The sequence below is a fragment of the Lepisma saccharinum genome, chromosome 29 (assembly GCF_977018435.1).
Source record: "Lepisma saccharinum chromosome 29, izLepSacc3.1, whole genome shotgun sequence".
NCBI classification, from domain to species: Eukaryota; Metazoa; Arthropoda; class Insecta; order Zygentoma; family Lepismatidae; genus Lepisma; species Lepisma saccharinum.
The window spans coordinates 49,056,239-49,079,736 of record NC_139257.1 but is presented as its reverse complement, the minus strand read 5'-3'; the positions used below and the strand labels follow the sequence as shown (position 1 = coordinate 49,079,736).

Sequence of the window (23,498 nt, the reverse complement as noted above, 5' to 3'; positions counted from 1 at the left end):
AAGAGCTGATGCTGGGCTGCTTGCCGCAGAGTCTCGTAGCGAATGTCAGGGAATGCTCTGTATATGTGTGTGTGTGTGGGGGGGATCCTGCTCCTTCCCGCACACCAATCCCAAGTCATTTTGCACCCTGGTAAAGATGCATTCATTCATTAATGTTAAACAATATGTGCACAATCAAGCATGTACAGCATGTCTCAAAATGATTATCAGGGTTTCAAGTAGTTGGTATATTGCACCAGATGATTTGCTTTATTTTACTTCTCTTTTGGCTAATTTTACGAAGATGGGGATGAGTGATGACACGATGATATTGCTGAATGGACACTCACAAACATCCATGCCCAGGCTGGGATTCAAACCTGGGACCCCTGGCATCGTAGCTTGATGTCCTAACCACTCAACCACAGGAGCCGGCTGCAACAGACGAAGATGTATGATAAGAATGGCTGTGGAAGTTTGCTATCCTATCATGTTTCGCATCAGTCACCGCGGCGTAGGTGTATTACAAGATGGCGACTCCCGTGCAGAAGTCCTTCTGTGTCATTTACAAGGTGTGCTTCTTTAACAAGTTGAGTTAAACTTACTTCATGGAGAAAGTTTATGCATGGACTTAAAGTTCAAATCACAAACCCTGAGATCTTCTGTAAACAAAACCACGTGCATGCAGAAAGCATTGCAAACTCATAGAAGTAAAATAATCCACACGAAAATCCAGCATTGTTACAGGATTCATTACGTAAAGGTAAAACAATGGCCAATTTGTAGTATGGGATACGCTGCCGCAAATTACGTCTCACTTTAAACCCAATGCTCTTTCTTTTGTGCTTATTGCTTCACCTTTATGACTAACTCTTTACACCAGTAATCATTTCCCATAAATTTGGCTTCTTTCTTGCATGCGAATTGAATATATTTTACTTGCATTTTTTTTAGACAAAATGATATAACATGGTAATGTATATTTCTGAGGTTTGATATAGATAGGAGTGTATTTGAAATTGCTTTGTAGATTTTATGTAAATTGTATCTTATGTAAATAAAATATATAATGGGCATAAACAGCCATATGCAATGCTGTAAGTCCAATAAATATATTGATGATGATCAAAACAAGACAAAGAAAGTTCGTAAATTTATTGCGGTTGGAAACTTCGACAAGCATCCTAATAACGATTTTTGTTCCACCAAATATAGTGCACTTCGTAAAATAATTTTGTGACATGGCAAGGCAAGATAAGTGTGAACATTTTGTAGGAATATGTATTGTAACTTTCAATGAGCTTAGAGATTTGTGTACATAATGATATTTTATAACATTGGTTATTTTCTAAAAATAATCATGTGAACAGCAAGGAAGTAGTGCCACTTTCAACATGGCGAGTTCTATGCATGCTGGAAGTTCTCAGTGTTCAGTGATACATCGAATCGGTGAGACGGCTTGTTTACAGAAGGTCTCAGGGTTCGTGATTTACACTATAGCATTCAGCCTTGATGGGAAGGTGTTTCTCTAGTTAATTTGTGTTTCCAAGTTCATTATTACTTGTTACTTTTTGAATATGTACATAGTGTATGTTATTTGCTCATTTCTTTAAGCTTTTAACATGTGTGTGACTTTTTTCTATTTTTAATTTTTAATGAAGATGATTGTGGACAAAATATTCTTTCTGTGACAGTGACAATCATGCTGGTTTTGTGTGTTCCTCCAGGGACTTTCTCCATGTCTCCATGAAGTAAGATGAACTCAACTTGATAAGAAGAAATATTGCTTTCCTACAATTCAGCTCACCAATGTACAAGGGTAAGTCATTAAATAACAGGAATTTTATTCTAAACTTCATGGAGATTAATGCACAATGAAAATTTGTATTTCGGGACTTAAAATGGTTCCTTAGCAACATGCCATAAAGGTGTCGTGACGATCGAGCAATATAGGCATTGCAGTAGATCGTACAAGATGGCCAGAACACTGTTGACTTCCACCGTAGAAGAACAACAAAGTATGAGGTCAGAGAGAGTGAAACCATCTGAAATCTACAGCAGAATGAAGCTTCAGTATGGAGACAATTGTTTAAGTCAGGGGAGATTGTATGAATGGGTGGAAAGATTTAAAGATGGAAGATGAAATGTCAGTGATGAACACTGGGGTGGGAGGCCAGTTTGCGTGGCCACTGAGGCAGTGAAACAGCAGATCAACCAGGGAATCTGTTAATTTAGTACACTATCCTGACTTGTCTGCATACTGAACTTTCATTCTGCTGTAGATTTCAGAAGGTTTAACTCGCTCTGACCACAAAAAATGATTAACACTTCATTGCTCTTGTACTGCACAAGTCCACAATGGAGCGGCCATTTTGTATGAGCTACTGCGAAGGTGCATACTGCTGAATCGTCACACCTTTATGGTGTGTTGCTAAGGAACCATTTTGAGTCCCGAAATACAAGTTTTCATTGTGCATAAATCTGCATGAAGTTTAGAATAAAATTCCTGTTATTCAATGACTTTCCCCGAACATAAAACTTTAAATATTTTTTATAAAAAGTGAATAAACTTACACAGATCCTCCAAAAATTCCACTGTGCAGGTCCTTATTTGCACACCGAACTTCAATCAGGAATCCACAAACACCTCTCAATCCATATGTAATGCATGGCTTTCGCTTCCCCAGCCAATAATTGTCTGAGATACAAACATAATCCACACCCTTGAGAAATGTGTCCTTCCTTGATTCAAGTAACTCGTCTAATCCTTCACTGCCAGCTTCCTCCATTCCCTCAAAAACAAACTGCAAAGAACAAACACAAGCTATTTGTTTTCCCTCTCTCTGATTCACAAGATCCACTTCATTTCCATCTGATGGGTACTCAAGTGGTGCACATACAACATTACATGACTGATAGCTTTTCTTGTATGTACGCATTGCTTGCATTGTAGAATTATTTTCCTGTAGTTTACGGTTATTACAAAGGTAAAAAAAAAAGGTAAAGTGCTCCCCTGTGCTTAGCACTACGCCATGAAGGCGTATAGGGGGTGTGGGGGTAACGCCCCACACTTTCTTGATCCGGCCGTGAGTGGGGGTGATGTGATCAGCATCACGCCCCTGACCGCCTTTACCCCCTAGGGTTTCCCCCAGGTACCCATGTCATTCGATGCTGGGTGGGCGCCGGAGCCGCTTCCAACGTTAGAAAAGTTCCCGGATTTGAACCGGCCGGTGATCGAACCCGGGACCTTGAGCATGGTAGTCAGACGCGTTACCAACTGAGCCACCGCGGCCACGGTTATTACAAGCATAAGAAAACAGTTTTAAGAAATAAAAAAAAAACAGACTGCTTCTTTTCACAGTTAAGTTGCTATATTACAACAATGTAACATTGACAACATCCATTATATAACGGATTCTTCTTGTTTAAAAAATTGCTAACCATTGTTATAACTGTATCTTTAGTCAAAATGAAAATAAATGTCTGATGAAAGGAGTGTGTGTTCTCCTGAAACGTCACAATGAAAGACTGTTTTCTTAAGCTTGTAGTAACCGTAAACTACAGGAAAATAATATTACATGACTGATGTAGAGTGACTAGCTCAGTGGTGCATTCTCCATGTTCCCACGTTTACCGCTGGTAAAACTAAGGAACGTAAAATCAGGATTCCACTGTATATAATGAACTTAAATACTGGTTTATGTATGTCACTGATCATTCTCTATCATGCGTTCTGACGATAGGGTTTCCTCCCTGCGGGATGGCAAAGGAGGGAAAGAAAGATTGGCTATTTACGAACACATGATCTACATGGTCAGTTCCACCGTTGGAAACAGTATTGGCAGGAGAGAACAAACTGCTCGCTACTTTCTGTTTCTGTGATTGGCAGAAGCAGTGTTGTTGCTCCATGAATGGAAATTTCGCTTGATGAAGGGAAATCCAGTTCCAATTTTCAGTAAAGAGGGACATTTTTATTATATCTAATTCATCTGGATGGGAAGGGAGGGTGTACAATGAATACAGTAAACCCTCGTTAACACGAATCCAAAGGGACCGAAAAATCAAGAGTTCGTGTTAAAAAAGTCGTGCTAACCGGGGACTCAAATTTTATTGTTGCAATACAGTTCTTTCTATCCATTAACCATTTACAATACGTATTATGTATTTAAGTATTGTAGATAATGTAGATTTGGCAATTCCATATTGCTCAGCATTTGTCGTTTTGTTCAATGCACCACGGTTTACTTACTCTAGGATTTTCAATGTTCTTTGCAGATCTATGCCTGTCTGCTTCCTCTTGGCCATGACTCCCGTCTTACTGCTTGCAACTTAATGTTACTCGTACTGGCTATGTTTTAAAGAATAGAAAAACACATTTCAATACATTGTTGATCTGAATCTGTTGGTTACAATACTGTATAAGTTCATTGTTGATAAGATGATAGAGATTGTTGAGCGATTTCTTACATGCCTAGCAGAGGAACAACAGAAGAAAATTATGAAAAACTTTGAAAGTTCGTGTTAAATGAGATCTAATGATGTAACGGACTTAAAAACAGTTCGTAATTTGTGGTAACCAAAATTTGCGTTAACCGATGAAACTTTCTATAAAATATAATACATCCCTGCCGGGATCAATATTTTGTTCATGTTAACTGAGTGTTCGTCTTAAGCGAGTTTGTATTAATGAGGGTTTACTGTATAAACAATAAATAAGAATTGTTGTAGGTGTAGAGGGTGTCGTCGGTGTGAAACACACACATACACAGATAGATAGATAGATAGATAGAGAGAGATAGAGATAGAGAGAGAGAGAGAGAGAGAGAGAAAGAATAAAACCTATTTTAATGCTAACATTTACTGCAAGTATGAGGTCTTAACCCAGGAGAACACACGTAATGACATATTACGTGAGGAGGCGTGCACAGTCAAAATGACCCTGCTTGAATATTTAGGTCTATTGGGTTTGTTTCATCATATTTCAAAATTAGTTTTCTTGTATTTTATTGTTTCCTTCTTTCTTTGGTATATATTTTTATTTCTAATACAATAAATAAAATTGGTGATAGTTTTCAAAAGTTTAATACACTTTTTAAAGAATATGTTTTGTTTTCTATTTTTGTAAGAATATAAAAGGCAAAAGAAACACAATTTTACAAAACTTTAATAGGTAATTGTTCTTGTTCATTTTTATTATTGTAAGATTGCAATGTAATTACGAAACAAACATAATTTTACATAAGTTTGATGCAAAGGTTTTAGAAGGAACAAAATGATGGTACTAAAAGGTATTTACAATTGTAGTATATTTCGAACATGTGTTCTCGGGTTACCAACCAGGTTAGACTGGAGTTAGCCAGGAGAGCTACAATTCCTATTTTTCTAGTATAGTTTCTACGTTGACTGCTCCATTTTTTTTTTCAATTTATCTATATCATCTCTTGCTTCACATCCACTTCATCAGTATCAAGATTTCCATTTGCACATTCCACATATTAAAAAAAACTATGTGTTGACGGCAGATGTAGAGTGAACAGTGGATGCATCATCTTTCAGACTTATTTCTGATTTTTCTTCATCGTCATTGTACTCTTTCAAATTGCCTTCTAAGCTCTTTATCACATTTTCCTCCTTCTCGAAGCCTATGAATTTGATCTTCTTCCGGGTTCATAATTATAGGGGAAAATCCAATAAAGATGTATTGTTAAATCTATAACACACGAAAGTGCGCTCGGTGGTCAAAAGCACTGCAGATGAACCTGAACTGTGACTTTTAATTGGTAGAAGGTCACTGTTAAAATTGTTGGCTGGCCAGTGCATGTCCCACATGTCCAGCATAGATAAGATATTTGAGGTCAAATCCCCGCCACGTGCATTCACCCAAGTTAAAAGTAGCCTGCATGTAGATTTCACACACAGTATGCAATGGAGTATCACCGAGGCCATTTCCATACAGGTAAAAGAACCGAACCAAAATTTAATAAAAGTTATGTCAATATCTTCTAATACTTCATGACTTACTTATGTTTCTCAGTGCTCACATTTTGAAAATTTCTAGTGCAGACGTATCTTCAACCTGCTAACATTGTTTGTATTTAATTTATCTACAACTTGCCTTCAAATTGACTGGAAACTCGATCCCTGTAGCTTTGTAGGCATCAAAGGCATTCAACCAACCAACCACAGGGCCCTTGTCATCAGTTGATCCACGGCCAAACAGCTTCCCATCCTTCTCCACTAGTTCAAAAGGCTCAGTGTCCCAGCCATCTTCCTACATAAGGAACAGGAAACTTGTTAGGGATATATAGGGAATGATTTTAAGGTGGAGCACCTTTCCAAAAATATAGCTGTTTTCATACCGATCGTAGAGATATGTATTGTAGGACATGAAACCAATTCATGATGAAAGTTGTGCGAATTACTCACAAATTTAATATATGTATATATATATATATATATATTAATAACTTACGGGGTGTAAGGGGTGCTCCTTCCACATAGTGCACCCAATAGTCAACCTCACTTCCACATAGTACACCCTGGACTGCAGACTAACGAGGCTCTGGCGACTGGCTTCATGGCCAGTATAATTTTGTTTGTGTTGTCCGGTGTTTTGTCCTTATTCGTGCTGAGTGCTCTTTTACAGCCTCAGCTTTTAATGAAAGTCAGAAGATTTTAATATTTTATGCTTTTAGTTCTGCAACGTTAGAGTTGTTATGTGTAACGATAAGGGGCTGGACCCCATATAATGTGACGAGTGCAAAATAGCCTTAGTGCTGACGCACCCAAAAATTTTAAATTCAAATCAAATCAATATTAATAACTTGCGTTTTGCGAGTATCTAGGTAACTCCTGCGACATTTCAGGACGCAACGGCTCCCTTCCTCAGGCTGCTCACATTTAGGTTATGTATAAATCATATCCACGTCGAACTCTCCATAGGTACAGGATATAGGATTGGTAAAAGGTGTATGGTTAAAAAACAATAAAAATCTAAAACCCATTACAGGTGCACGTCAGACTACCATGCTGTTTCCCCGATTAGAAACGGCTCCTTGGAATGTTACAACTTTAAAACTGTGAATAGCCACGGTCCGCGTGTGCTGCAATACAAGCAGTATTGCAGCACAGGAGCAGTTTCTAATCGGGGAAACAGCATGGTAGTCTGATGTGCACCTGTAATGGGTTTTAGATTTTTATTGTTTTTTAACCACACACCTTTTACCAATCCTATTTCCTGTGCTTATGGAGAGTTCGACGTGGTTATGATTTATACATAACCTAAACGTGAGCAGCCTGAGGAAGGGAGCCGTTGCGTCCCAAAACGTCGCAGGAGTTACCTATATACTCGCAAACCATAAGTTATTAATATATATATACACATGAAACCAAGTAAAATGAACAAACTTTGTTGCACCTTTCGTGAGATTAGCACCTTTATCCAATTGTTACACCCTCCTTGATGCTTCAGCAACTTTTTCCTTCCTTTTCTTTCATGTTTTGTTAAAAGAATTGGACAGAAAAATAAATAATTTTGACTCTTGTTGAGCAGCTACATAAAATCCTATAGTCTCATTTTGTAGAGCAGAACGAGAGCTATAAAATGGTATAATATAATCATTGCAGCTCCAATAGTTCCCAAGATAATGTAGCAAAACCCGCGAGACAAAACTCAAACTTCAACAAAACCTATTCGGCAGAACCACCATTCTCTATGCGGTCCGCGTGCATTATATACAGAAGGCACAGAAAAAGAGAGCACTGAAGAAGGTTAATGAGGCTACAGTGTTGAAAGAGGTCAAAAAACTACATTCCAATGCCAAGGGTCATGATGGCATCAGTCTAAAAATGTTGAGACTCCGCATCCCGCATTGCCTAAAGAGCCTAACGCACATCTTAAACTGCTCTCTATCGCAAGGGGTATTTCCCGAAGATTGGAAAAAGGTCGTAGTGACGCCCATACTGAAAACCACTGTTTCCCTTGATGTTAAAGATCTAAGACCAATAAGCGTACTACCAATTATGTCTAAAGTTATGGAACGCATAGTAAAATAACAATTAGTAGACCATCTGATGTAGCATGACCACTATTCTTCACATCAGGCTTCAGGAAACAGCACAGTACGGCAACTACTTTAGTTGTTGGTAACATAGCCAAGGGGATGGATAATGGTAAAATTTCGTTCCTGGTACTCCTTGATTACACCAAGGCATTTGACTCCATAAACCACAACCTCTTGGCAGAGAAATTGAAATATATCGGCATAAAAAATAAAGAATTGTTATGGTTTCGGTCTTATCTAACGAACAGTCCACAATGTGTAAAATTAGTACATGAGAATAAATCGTGCATGTCTAAATGGCTTGATATCAAACAAGGAGTACCACAAGGAAGTATTCTAGGACCTATCCTATTTTCCCTTTACATCAAAGATTTTAATGATTCACTAAAACACTGCAAATACCACCAGTATGCGGATGACACACAAATATATATACAAACACCATTAAGAAACAGTGCAATGGCCCTAGAAGCATTGCAACAAGACCTCAATTCAATATCTAAATGGTCTGAATGTAATGCACTCAAATTGAATTCATCTAAGTCTTACATTTTAACTGTAGGCACAACGAGTAACCTCAAAAAGTTAGAACAATTAAAACTCCCCTCCCTACACTGAATAATTCCAAAACACGGAAAGTAGAAACAGCACGCAACCTTGGCATAATATTGGACGAGAATCTACATTGGGGTTCTCATGTCACACACATAATTAAAAACTCGATAGCCAAACTGAAACAACTTTTTCCATTCAAACATATGCTAAGCAAAGAAACGAAAACTCACCTAGTCAACACACTTGTAATGCCAAAAATTGATTATGCTTCCCCCGTATTTATAAACATCAACAGTACCCTAAATTACAAGCTACAAAAACTTCAAAACAGTTGCATAAGATTTATACTGAATGTGAAAAGAAGAGAACATATTTCCCCATACTTACAGGAACTTAATTGGTTAAACGTTATGAATAGGAGAACATTTTTGGCATTGTCTTTATTGTACAGGATCCTGAACAATAAGGAACCAAGATATTTATATGATCAAATTGCTCCGTACAGGAAGAAAGGAAAACAAATTAACCTTAGTCAAATTCACGATTCCTGTACACAGAACAACATTCTATGGAAATTCTTTCATAGTCACCGCAATAAAAAAATGGAATGACCTCCCCCCAGCACTGACCTCAGGGGAGCTCCACCCTGCAATACACAAATTAAACCTAAAGAAGCATCTACTGTCCAAACAATAGTGCCTGGCTTTGTCTTTCTGTAATGAATGGGAATGAGGTATTGGTTGTAGTTTTAGCTGTAAAAATTGTATTCTAATTGTGGTTTTAGATTCAACTCTGTACCTTCAGTACATTAATTGTTTACATTATAGATATGAATATTTTATTTTTTTAATTATTCTTTCTACTGCAACAATGATTTTCAAGAAATGTAAAGTGTCAATTGTAATATGTTTTTTTAAGGGTTTGTTGTAAGAACAGCCCGCGAGGCCGAAACACGCCCTCTCACTAAAGATGATATTATTATTATTATTATTATAATATCAGGACCTTTTTCCACACCATTTTGAAAACATTTTCAGAACCTTTTTTTCCCCTTTCCCAACCATAATTTTGCACCTTAAAATCCTTTCCCTAGTGATATACTATTAAGTTTAGTGTTTGAAGTATATTAACATACTTATCATAGATGACCAGCATTTTGAAGAGAATATGAAGTTGGCTACTCTTAACCATATAAAATTGCAGAGTATATTTTTTCTTATAAAACGTGCTCACTCACCTTGGCACATTGTAAGATTATGTCCTATATTTCACCAAGATTACTAGGCTTCTTCAGGGACATAGAACAGGATTTTGATGTGGAGTATAAAAAACGTATCCACAGGAGGGTTAACAATTATTGCAGAACTACATACTAAAATGTGGTGGACCTCATTGAAATAAGGTTTCGTGTATAGTTTTATGATATGCCATAATGTTGACACATGACTCAAGCTTTAATCAGTATATTTCTTCCTCACTAGAACCAGTGTAAAAAAAATATTTAATTTTTTTTTTTCAGGGCAGCTACTTATTTCTGGATTCATGTTACATGTGTAAAAGCCAAAAATTATGGATAGGCCAATATGAAATTTTAGCCGATAACAATAAAGTGCAGACCGGCCCCCGTGGCTGAGTGGTTAGCACATTGTGCTACGATGCCAGGGGCCCTGGGTTTGAATACCGGTGTGGGCATGCATGTTTGTGAGAGTCACTTCATCAATTTCATCATATCACTCATCCCCATCTTTGCAAACTAGCCAAAAGTTGCACAAAAAGCGAAGTAAAATAAAGCAAATGAATGAATCAATCAATCAATCAACAATAAAGTACAGAAATAAAATTCACTGATACCAATAACCTATATTCTACTGATCCGATAAAAAATTCCCAACAGTTCGTTGACTTCCTTAAGTAATGTATGCTACAAGGTGACTGCAATGCAAAAGCTGCCGTATATTTGGATATTTACTTTTAATGAAGTAGGACAGGGGTTCCCAAAGTTTTTAGTTTCACGGCGCCCTTAGTATTTCAAGATCTTTCTGCGGTGCCCCAGTCAGAATGTAGGCCTATCTGACACTTGGAATGGTCAGTTAGTGTGGTTATGTTGCTTGCCTTTAGTTAAAAAATAAACACATATTTGAAATTCAGAAACATTTGACGTGTAAAAGGACTAAATAAGCACATATTTGGAACAATCATATTGCCTAACAAGTAAGTGTCATATCAGTGAAAATATTGGAACATTACGCGGTGCACACTTTGGTTGCTTTATTTTACTTCGCTTTTTGTGTCACTTTTGGCTATTTTGTGAAGATGGGGACGAGTGATGATATGATGAAATTGATGAATGGACACTCACAAATATCCATCCCCAGGCCAGGATTCAAATCCAGGACCCCTGGCTTCGTAGCATGATGTGCTAACCACTCCGCCACAGGGGCCGGCAGTGCACACTTTTGGAACTACTGAAGTAGGTCATAGAGATCATCCATAAAAAAATATAACAAAATGATTTCTGAAGCCTGTAACGAACTTTCAATTCACATGATAACTAGCTCTGTATCGAGTGGAACTTGAAAGTGCCCTGGAGAGAGATTGGTCTGATGGTCGAACTAGGCAACACAGCCCGGTTGGCATTGCCACTGAACCAGCGCAATTCTGCCCAGCTGCCTATTTTCATGGCCGTGCGTCTAGTGCAACTCAATGAGTCACAATTTACAGCTTTTTAGACATATCAGAGAATTCTACTTCAGACAAATACCTAAACAATAAAAAATAACTTCTCTGGATTAAAAAGAGAGAGAAATCCTTGGAATTCAAAGGACCAAAGAAATACCTTTAGAGCTGGCATCACATCAAGATGTCCATATATGCAAACTGTTTTCTTTGAAGGATGCTTTCCTAATGTCCCAAGCAGAACAGGTGGCAGTTTTAACTTCTTTCCATCTGGAAGGGTCTGGAAATAGAATTGAAAGAATATTTTAGTTACAGGAAACACTATATTTGGGACACATGGTCTACATTTATAATGCAAAACTGAGGGTGGGGGAAGAATGGAGTGCAGCTTATATTTGAAATAACTGAGACATCCTTAAAAAAATATAGTTCACAATCTTTTTCTCAAGAAATAAAGTGGGATTCTTTATTACCAGCTTCTGCTCAACAAGATGTGTGCTTGAAAAACAATACATAATTATGTCTGGTTTGCTTGACTTAAGACAAGTATATGAAAAATTAATGATTGATTATGATGAATATCTGTTCATACCTGCTCCCCTAATTCCACCACTTCTGTTTCTGTTCCAAACCCTTGAAGTTTTTTGTCCATCCACTGAACCATTCGGACAACATCTTGTCTTGAATTCGGCCAGTTAGAAACAGATTTAATAGCTACAGCTTCCTTCAGAGTTGCTATGTAGTGGGCCTTGTTGTCATCAATATGCCTGAAACATAAACAAAGCAATCCTTACTGGTTTAATGGAATTACAGTAAAACCTTGTTAATTCGGATTAATGGGGGGATAAGTTGACCGGTTTAACGAAACTCTGGATTAACTGAAATAACCTAAAAGAAACAGTAGAAAGTCCATTAAAACTCTGTTTATAGCAACAAAACACATTTATTATGGTGTATTTAAAGGGCATAAGCCTCAATAATACACTATACAGTACAGTACAAAGTCTGCGGGAAACAGAATTTCATCAGTGGTTGACTGCCTTTTTTGCGGGGGGAAGTTCTCTTGTTGACTTCTATCCTCATTTAAAACCTTGCATTCTGCTTTTTTTTTTTCCTGTCCAGATTAAGCAAAGTCCGGCTTATCGGTGTCCAGATTAATGAAGTTTTACTGTAATTATACCGGGAAAGAAAAGCAATTTCTGCCTTCTTTAAATAGAAATATATTATCATAAATTATAATTCTTCTTTGTTGTGTGCGCTGCTTGTTATTATCACTAATATTTAATTCATTAGAAATAATACAATTCTCCCTCAATTTAACAAATCAAATTCCAGATGCCTTCAAATAACTTTCCAGACCATTTTTTAATGCTTTGCAGACTAGTAGTATATAAATGCAAATTAAAATTAATGAAGTCTATTCAATATTATTGAAAAATAAACTACAAAATATTTTGACAAAATACCTTCCATCAATAACCTTCTGCAATATGAAAAGTGCTTTTCTCCTGTCTCTAAACCTGGTAAACACAGAAATATCCAACTTCCCTGACTTTAACAGGTTTTTCTGGACAGTATGTACCCCTGTGTAATGCATTAAGAATACATATTAACTTGAAATCCAAGAGAACAAATATTAACTTCTGATTAAACAATTTCAAATTACTGAACTTTGGAATGTATCCGACCTATCAATCGCCCAAATGATTAGTGCTTTGCCGAAAAACTCTTAAATCTCTCAATTTTTTTAAAAAAAACTACCAGATACATTATATTAGAATATATATGTGTATACGACGCACGCTTTTAGAAGCGATATCGGGTGGGGCCACGCAGAGGGTGTGCGTGGCGATCAGCCAATGGCAGGAGTGCAACGTTGTACAGTTAGGAGACTGCGGCGCGGAAGTTAAAAGCCGTGTTCTGTATTTTTCTTGAGCGCAAGAAGTTTTCATAAAACTCGGCACTTTAAGGTTCATCATAAGATGGGAAAAGACATTTTGAACCTGACTGTTCAAATCCCATGAATTTCCGTCGCTTACAGCCGGAGTTATCGTTCCTTGAAGAAACAAGGGAAACACCTTCCATTTCCTTCAGCCTGTTTTTTTTTCGTTGCCACCGTGTTGACGCAGCTGAGTTGTTGTGTCTAGGGAAAACTGTGGGTGTTAAATTCGCCTCGATATAAACAATGACCCTTCATTGTTCTGGGCGTTCTCTAACATTGAAAGCCTGGGTCAGTTTGAGTTCAGCGTTTTCGTAGCAACGCCAGTGTAACATTATTCGCTTATCGTTCACTCTTGCGCCACAAAGAACAGTTTGTGAAAAGATTAAATACAGCCCTTTCGTGCGATAGTGTGTGTTCCGTGTGTTCTTTTTATTTTAAATAATGTCACTCTCAAAACTTAGAACCAGTAGTACAGGCACCAAGGGTGCACAATCTAATCATTCGGAAATGAGTGAAATCAGTGACACAGAGATCCATGGGCGTCCGGGAGGGGGGAGGGCAAGGGGGGCCATGCCCCCCCTGAAAAATGGAAGTCAACCAAAAATTATATATTTTTCACATATAATTTCATTACAGCCACAATAATATGTGTTAATTATTGCATGAATATGATATTCAAATTTAAGCAATATTTTTGAGGGAACAACACTATTATGGAGGAAAATGTGCCTTGTTTGCTCCCCCTGGAAAAAAGCACCTTCCTTGCCTCTCCCTGGAAAAAATCCTGCGGACGTCCATGCGGAGAGCGGTGATGAATAAATACATTCAAGGTATGGGTTTCTCGTATATGCTACAATGATATGATATTATAATCCTGTGTAGAAATATTCACTATATTATTTCACTGTACTCATATATACCGTGCATGCATTATCAAAAATAATGGACACATCGTGAATTTTCTGTCCTTCCCTTGCGCTAGCAGTTAGTTTGGCAATAGCGCAGTAGCACTGGCTGGGTATTGGCCGAACTCATGTTCCTTCTAAAAGCGTGCGCCGTATAACAGCATAACTTGTTGAAAAGTTGTGACAATTATGACTCAACCAAGGTCTTTGGCATTCCTTTCAGATGTTTTGTTGTAGAGAAATATTTTCATGTGACTGAGTTATATCTACTAGTATTTTAAATAATCTGGTACAATGAAATGTTTTCAAATAGAAGGGTGATTCAAATAAAACCTTAAAAGTTAAAATTCCGAAAAGTTGTACGATTGATTTGTAAGTTGGCAGAAGAATGACCAACAGGTGGCAACATGATGCTGCAACACTGAAGGAGGAAGCAGCGATCTGTGATGCGTTTTTTGAGTAGCGAATGTGTTAAACGAGTTGAAATTAATCGCAGGATGAAAGCACAGTACAGTCATTCGTGTGTGTCCCTGCAGCAAGTGTACGAGTGGTGTAGAAAGTTTAAAAGCGGCATAACTTCTGTGGAGGATGAACCCAACCATCACCAGGAAAAGTCATGCTCACTCTCATCTGGGATGCAAATGGGGTAAATTTTTGAACATTACATGGAAAGGGGGTAACAGTGGCCAGTACTTCTTCCACAGATCTGCTCCAAAATCTCCTTCGCCCTGCAATCAGAGTAAATGACAAGGACTTCTGACTTCAGGTGTATTGTAACTGCATGACAATGTCTGACCGCATACTACCTGTTTAACGGTTGCAACAATCCAGGATATAAAATTTGAATGTCTCGCACACATACAGTATGCAACATTCTTATTCGTACACACGGATATTCAAAGAAAATGCTTTAATATTTGAAAGGAAATCTACTCTTTTGAAATTGTTTCTTTACAATTCAATAACTAATATCATTAGGAACATAAAATCTTACCCAAATTCTGTATAACCAATGACAATAATAAATTAAATGAAACTGAAAGAGAAACATGCCATTTTTTGTACAACTTTTCTATTCGTACACTTAATACCATAAAAGAAAAAGTATATTCATAGCAAATTGACTGACAGTTCTAATACTTTGATGCGTATCCTTTGGCTTTAATTACTGCTTGAAACCTGTTCTTCATAGAATTAACCAGTTTCCGACATGTTTCAGAGCTTATTTTATTCCACTCGGCTTGCACAACAGTTTTCAACTCTTGTTTGGACTTGATGCCTGCTTTATGGACTCGCCTCTTTAAAATTGCCCATAAATGCTCAATGGGATTTAAGTCTGGACTTTGAGCTGGTGTTTGTACGAGGGTCACTATTTATATTTTGAGCCTAACAATGAAAAAACAGGAATTTGGCATTGAAAACTGCTTTATTGTTTTTCGAAGTATTCTCCTTTATGGTCAATACACTTTTGCATTCGTTCGAACCATTTGTCAAAGCAGTTTTTCCAATCTTCTCGAGACACCTTCATAATATGGTTTTTGAACGCATCAACGGCATCTTCCGCCGACGAAAATCATTGTCCACGCAATTTATTCTTGACATTCGGGAACAAGAACAAGTCATTGGCTGCCAAATCAGGACTGTACGGCGGATGACCCATCAATTCGATTTTTTGACTGTTCATAAAGTCGGTTGTTAGACGAGATGTGTGACAGCTGGCATTGTCTTGATGAAGAAGATCCGACGGCGTTTGTTTGTTTTCCATATTTGACCGAAGACCTCTGGCAAACAAATTGTTGTGTACCATTCAGAGTTAACCGTTCTACGTACCTCTAAAGGCACAGTTGCCACATGACAAGTTTTCCCGAAAGAACAGGCTACCATTTGTTTGGATGTGCTTCGAACGCGAACAACTTTTGTTGGATTGGGTTCATCTTGAAACACCCATACAGTCAACTGCTGTTTACGTTCCGGCTCATATGCATATATCCATGATTCGGCACCTGTTACAATCTTATATACGTCTTTTGAAGCACCACGATTGTATTTATTGAGCATTTGTTTGCACCAATTGACGCAAGCGTCTTTTTGAGTTTTTGTTAAATTGTGTGGGATCCAACGAGAACATACCTTTCTCACAGCTAAATGATAATGTAATATTTTATATATGCTGGTGGAACTAATGCCTATGGTTGCCTCAATCTCACAGTATGTCACATGACGATCTTGCAGTATTAGGTTTTGCACAGCATCAATGTTTTCTTGAACAACAACTGATTTTGGACGACCTTTGCGAATCTCATCGGTGAGCGAATGGCGGCCACGATTAAATTCATTATACCAGTGTTTCACAGTGGCAAAGGATGGGGCTTCATCGCCAAATGTGGAAGTAAGTTGATCGATGCACTCTTGTCTTGATAATCCATGTCGAAAATCGTAAAAAATCATCGCACGAAAATGTTCACGAGTTAATTCCATTTTATTGTTGTCGCACAATCTCCAAGGCAACATAAACAACACAAATGAAGCTATTGACAAAACATTCGAAGTACGTTATGGTCAATAATGCCAGACGATTCCGTGCAAACGTCAAATCGCGCCTAACTTCAATCAGTGTTGCCAAGGCTCAAAATATAAATAGTGACCCTCGCAGTAGTTTCGGCAAATTCCATATTAGCCAATTCATGTTAACTCGTGCCTTATGCTTACTGTCATTGTCTTGTTGGAATCTGTAGATAGGCGGCATGTCCATTTTTGGGGCACTCTGCTTTACATTGTTCTTCAATATGTCCAAATAGACATATGCATCCATGATACCATCAATAAACGGGATGGAACCAACACCTTTGGACGACATACAGCCCCAAATCATTAATGACCCACCACCGTGTTTAACTGTTGGAACTGTGTTAATGTGATCATTGTATTTATTTGATTTTCTCCAGACCCTATTTATCCCATTTGACCCGTATATATTAATCTTGGACTCGTCTGACCATATGACACTATCCCAAAATTCCTGGTCCTTGTGGATGTGCTCTTTCGCAAATGAAAGTCTATTCCTGCGATTCACCTTATTTACATACGGCCTCTTTCGTGGTATTCTTCCATGATATCAATGCTTCCACAAAGCACGTCGGACAGTTTGATCGGCCATCATCTTGCCAGCAACATTTTCTACTAACGGTCGTAACTGAGGAACACTTAGTCGGGGGGTTTTCTCACACTCTGATTTATTGACTGCTTGTCCAATTTTTCTTAACGAATAACCTCTAAGGGCCAAATTTATAATAACATCCTTCAGATCGGAACTAAGTTCCTTCACCTTGCCCATTTTGAACACGCTGATAGATAGATGATAGGCATACAACAATACCTACGCCAGCATTCCACTTGACAGGTAGCGCGCCTGCATGTTCAAACTTGTTAGGAAGTTGCAAACTGCACGAAATTGCCCGAATAGCGGTGGCACTATATGTGAGGAAGATTGAAACTCTTGCCTGTACGAATAACAATGTTGCATGCAACAGCGTGTTTTTCTCTTTTCACACAAATAATATGCTCTGTTTATACACTTTGAACAAACATTTTTATTGACATTTGTTGGTTCATTAACATTAATTTTCAGGTACATATGAAAATGATTATATTTACTAGTAGATATGACATTTATTCCTCGGAAATTCTATGTGTACGAATAACAATGTTACATACTGTACCTTATTCACCAGGTTTTAATTTGAATCACCCTCGTATCACTTTTTTTAAACTATTTTAAGTACACACATGTTACCTGAAATTGAAACAATAACATTTCACACTGCAACAACATCATGCCCTGAATAACCCTGCAGTCTACAAGTGACATGTGTAGCTTTTCTCTTTGGTGCAGAATTCCCCGTACACTAAAGATTCAGACAAACTTGCTCAGCTTGGTAGTTATCAAATGAACATGAGGGAAATCTTAAGCACACATTTAGTATGGCAAAGTATTCAATTTCATTGTTGATTTAGTGTACAAAGCCTTTTCACAAAATCCATTGTGTAATTATCTATCATTGAATACCAACTTTACTACAATCACCAACCACTCTTTGTGAACATTCATAAAATTACATTCCTTGTTTTTCAATTTCTGTGCACTAACATTTCATTGAATACTAAAAGTAACCAACTTACCCGAATAACTTCTTCAAAACATCTGGAACACTCATTGCCAATTTATAATGAAGCCCTTATTTTATCTGCAAAATTCAATAACGTAACATATTAGGTGGTTCATTCCATGCCAAGTGGTCTCATTGCTCTCACCTCAGATATTCCCATTAAGGTGTTGAAAGGGGGTGAGGTCAGTCACATTGAGACCAATGACTTTATGCACAGATAGGCTAATCGAGACTGAACCTACAGTTTAAAGTGGGCTCCGAACCTTTATGTGCCCCCACTGGATATATTGAACCTTGGACCCCTTGATTACAAGGTGACGATGTTACCACTATGCCATCGAGAGGCCAATGAAGATAAAATAAGACTACATTAGCTAGAGAGCTAATAATGGGTAGTAGTTCTTTCCTGCTGATTGTAACAAAGATAAAATTAACAATATACCAGGCACTTCGCATGATCATGTGAACACTCATGTATATGTTTTAAATTATGTACCTATGAAATGCACACACACACACACACACATATATTTATTCGAAAAAATACTCTTTTGATGTTCGAATATATACACACAATTTACTCGGAGTTGAAGTATTTCACGTTGGATAACATTGGTAACACTGACTCCTACGGTGTTCCACGGATTGCGTTGAACACAATTGCTGTACATGTCGCATCAAACTGACAGCTAGCGAGCTGTTGGCCACTAAACCGCGAAAATGTTTACCGGGCTGTGCAAACATATGGTGCTGCGAACCCTAATTCAAGCGGCAATACTTCTTGCATTCGGCACCAGAGTGCAGCATATACAAGGCATGTCTAGGGGGACTCGAGACGGTCTGCGCTACATAGTTGCAAACTTTAGTGAGAAATCGCTAAACCTGGTGGATTTTAAATTCCAGTGGGCGCTAAAGTTCACGGAATAGTGACAAGCGACTTTTTTTTTAGAAACTAGTCTGCAGGAGTTACATATCTTTCAAGGTTTATATGATTTGCGCATCTCCATCTAAGGGCCATTCAGACTATGCAACTTTTTTAGTAATCGACGTTTTTAATGCAAAAAAAAAAGAACTCTCACCAACTTTAATTGTAAAGGAAAGTGCTGACTATATTTACATCAATTGAACACGCATTTTCTGGTAACTATACTCAGAATAGTATGGAGTCCCAGGCCTAAATAGCTGTTACCGAAAACAGTTATCAATTGATGTTAGTAAATTATTTTTACTATTCTCTACGTTATTAGAATATGCTTATTGTGAAGAACAAAATATAACTTTCAGAATACTAGAGATGCGTCTTTGCTGCACATAATATTTTCTTCTTTGAAGTTAGAAAGTTAAAATGAAATATGCATAAAATTCTCTAGTTTGAAATTAAGTAATTTTTTAATCTACATATAAATGCACAAATATTGAAATTTAATTTATTGGTTGGAATAAACCTGATGTAAGTTGTTCATTACAGTTGAATAAAAAATCTTGTATTACTTCAAATATAGTGTGATTTTTATGGGAAATAGTTGAAAATATGTTGAACTGTTATTCTTACTTTTTCAATTGAATATGAAGTTACAAGGGAGAGGAGTAAATCTCCATTCAGTGTAAAAATGTTATTGTGAACACCTGCATGTGAACAGCACGCGACGCCACTGAAATATACTACAATGCATTTGACGGTTGAGTTGTCCATGGAGTGGCAACTAGCATGTTAAGCAGTGAGAGTGCATCTGCCAACATTTAGACCCACAACTGTATGCTAACCTTGGCACTGGATGTGTCAGTGCTTCAGTACCCAGATAGCTCGGGTCCAGTTTACACATGTTTGTTTAATGTTAAAGTTAGATGGTTTTGTTTTAGTATTACTGGTGCTTTCCTGCAGTATAATAATGCCATGTTATACGTACAATTTAAAACAACGTTTGAAACACATTATTACGAATTCTTGTAGGAAAGTTGGAAGGCATTTTTCAGCAGAATTCCCGGATGTTCCTGTTTTACACAGAGACAGTGTTAAAAAACTTGTGAACAAATTTAGGGAAACAGGGTCTGTGCTTATTAAGAAGCGAAGAGTGAAACGGCATGTGCTTACTGAGGAGAAACTAGACGACGTTGGAGCACGATTGGAACATACTGCTCAAAAATCCATCAAGCGTCTTGCACAAGAAACAGAGATTTCCATGACATCTGCAGTGTGAGCTACCAAGTGTTTATACCTGAAGCCATACATTAGAAGAATTTTAAAAATATATCAGGAGAGAAATTGCAATCCTATGCTCTGTGCCCATGCACAGCTGATGGCAGTCTGTATTCAAGAAGTATTTTTTGCCTATTTGCCTTTTTAGTAAAACATAGGCTTTAATGTTTTACGTTCATTGCATTGTGTTTCTAGTCTGAAAAAAACATTTTTATAGTACCTATAATTGCCTAATTTGCCTATTCTACGTGGGTGAATCAATATAAATGGGAATTTATTTCTTACTTGCAGGGAAAGTGTAGTGGAGTCCTGTGGCCTTGAGGTAATGATAGTGGGTGTATCTGGAGTCTTCCCTGGAGTCCTTGTCAACTTTTAACATCAGTCAGTAGCACGATGAGTGAGCAGGAGGTACACCCGTCCATTGCGCAACGCATCATTATCAAATTTCTTACAAACGAAGGGGTAAAACCAAGTGAAATTTTGACCATCAATGGCGGCCAAAGAAAAGCATCACTCAAGAAAACATTCAGGTTGTTCAGGACTTGATTGAAGGTGACCGTCGCTTGGCAGTCAGTGAAATTTCATCTGCAGTGGGCATAAGTTATGGTAGTGCTCAAGCGATCATTCATGAGAACTTGGGCTATAGAAAAATCGCTTTGAGGTGGGTCCCACGCCTCCTCACTGAGGAGCAGAAAAAGGTTCGAATGGAAATCTCTCAAAGGCTCCTGGTTCGTTATGAGAGAGAAGGGGATGAATTTTTGCACCGTCTTGTCACCTGTGATGAAACTTGGGTCCACCACTACACACCAGAGTCAAAACAGGCCAGCAAGGAGTGGCGGAAAAAAGAAGAGGCTGGGCCAGTCAAAGCCAAAAGCCACGCATCAGCTGGGAAGATTCTTGCCACAGTTTTTTGGGATTTCATAGGTGTAATTTTTATTGATTATCTTTATGAAAGAAGAACAGTAAATGCTGCTTACTATTGTCAACTCCTGGAAAGTATTTAAGGCTGCTTATCGGACCAAACGACGTGGTACACCCATCAGAAGTGTTCTGCTGCTTCATGACAATGCCAGACCTCACACAGCTGGTGCAGCACGTGACAAACTGGACGAAATTCATTGGACACCACTTGAACATCCTCCATACAGTCCAGACTTATCCCCTTGTGACTATCACTTGTTTGGACCCCTGAAAGAATCCCTCGGAGGTAAGCGTTTTCAGGATAAAGCAGAAGTGGAAGAGTTTGTGTGCAATTGCCTACACACATGACCGAGAACTTTCTGGGGCAAAGGGATTGCCAAATTTTAAGTGCAGATTCGTGATTAGGAGACCCAAATTAGTAAGTAACCGAAAATTCAAACGAATTGGAGAAATTCCCTGTATTGTTAAATTATACCCAATAAATTATGAAAAATAAAGGTAAATTTCTCGTATCGCACAAACGGCTGAAATTTGCTACTTCATTTAATTTGAATATTCGTACTTACGTATTCTCCATTGAGAAACATTGCTGAAGGTGGCATTTCGCTTATTTCACGGAAATAAGCTCTATTTGCGACATATCGAGTAAGTTTTCTTCGTTTCTTTTTGCCTTCGGTAACACGCAAAATGGCGGTCACAGTTTCACTACCGTACTCGGCATGCAGTGTTTCCACCCCACAGCACCCAAAAATACCTACGTAACCCCACAAAGCATTGACGCATAGCCCCACGAACCATTCATACATAGCCCCACGAACCATTTCTGGTAAGGTTAGGTTAGGTAGGGTCACTATAGGTTACAATAGTGAAAAATTGGTTTCGAAAAAAATATGCGTAGCCCCACACACCATTCTCGCATAGCCCCACGAACCATTGACACATAGCCCCACGAACCATTGACACATAGCCCCACAAACCATTGACACATAGCCCCACGAACCATTTGCGGAAATGTACCTTCTTCAGTTACAAAAACACGTGTTTCGAAACACTGACCGGGATTACGTCATCAGACACAGGCTACATCGACCTGGAAGTAAATGGATGCAAGAGCTTTCGTGCATCGGTCAGACATTTATATCGAAAAATAGATGATTTACCGGCAAAATTGAATGAACGATGCGAGAAAACACTTCCCCGAACTTCCACAAGTCTAAAGAAACTTCATTCGGTAAGTAATTTCTCCTGTAAATTTGAAGAAATCCGTTTGTCCGATACGAGAAATTTACCAAAATAAATTCCTGTTTATATTTGATTCACCCTAGTACCATTTTAGCTTACTTCAGCTTTTTCCCACGGTGGTCCGGTATTGTAAACTCATGCCTGCCTTTCTATGTGCCTATTTTCATCATTTTTGGAGCCTAATTGAGAGATATACTGTGTCTATAAATCTGCAACCTAGTAATCACTAGGCCACTGAAGTATGTGTCAACAAGACAAAAAGAAATCGAACCATGTAGAAACGGATCCGAGTATCAGAATTAGTTCGGAATTAAACAAAAGGAACATTTTCACTATTGGTTATGCAACTAATTTTAAAGTGCAGAAACATCCGGCAAATAGCCTATCTGTGCGAAATATTTCTACTCAAAGCTGATAGCCAGGTTCATTCACACCTACATTAATACTATACATATGGATATAATGCAGAGAAATAGAAACTTTACCAAAATTGCACTCTACTTTCAGAAACTCGACTCGATATGAAAATAAATGACGTTCTGCTGAATCACAGATTTTCTGAATCACCTTGGACAACTTCGAAAAAAGCGGTGAATCTAAACAGTGTTGCCAAAAGCACAAAGTACATTTCCCATTATGGTAGCATTCTATGATGGTAGGAAACTTTTCCATCACCATTTTATTTTATTCGGTATATTTTCCACAATGTCACGATTAATAATGGGTCTGGTCTGGTGAATGGGGAATTCGATGCTGAGTGTGCTGTGTTGTTATTATATTAACACTGCAGTGTCACGGCGAAAGGAAAATTATATTTCTTGATTTGGAATCAAAGATAGCAAGGGGAAGTTG

General features: G+C 38.0%; 1 protein-coding gene across 3 annotated transcripts in view; it reads right to left on the bottom strand.

Moving 5' to 3' along the window:
- The window catches only part of LOC145981539 (cytosolic non-specific dipeptidase-like), a 31,085-nt gene extending 7,838 nt beyond the window's left edge, over positions 1-23,247 (bottom strand). For 2 of the 3 annotated variants that reach the window (XM_083114847.1, XM_083114849.1), the window contains exons 1-6: positions 23,132-23,247; positions 18,300-18,364; positions 11,866-12,040; positions 11,434-11,553; positions 6,095-6,250; positions 2,554-2,783 (exon numbers count right to left, since the gene is read on the bottom strand). In XM_083114847.1, the coding sequence (XP_082970973.1) occupies positions 2,554-2,783; positions 6,095-6,250; positions 11,434-11,553; positions 11,866-12,040; positions 18,300-18,334 (716 nt within the window). In that variant the 5' untranslated portion in view covers positions 18,335-18,364; positions 23,132-23,247. Of the gene's footprint in view, positions 1-2,553; positions 2,784-6,094; positions 6,251-11,433; positions 11,554-11,865; positions 12,041-18,299; positions 18,365-22,745; positions 22,783-23,131 lie in introns of those variants that run through there. The other variant, XM_083114848.1, reaches the window with a different exon arrangement.
- Between the last annotated feature and the right edge of the window lie 251 nt (positions 23,248-23,498).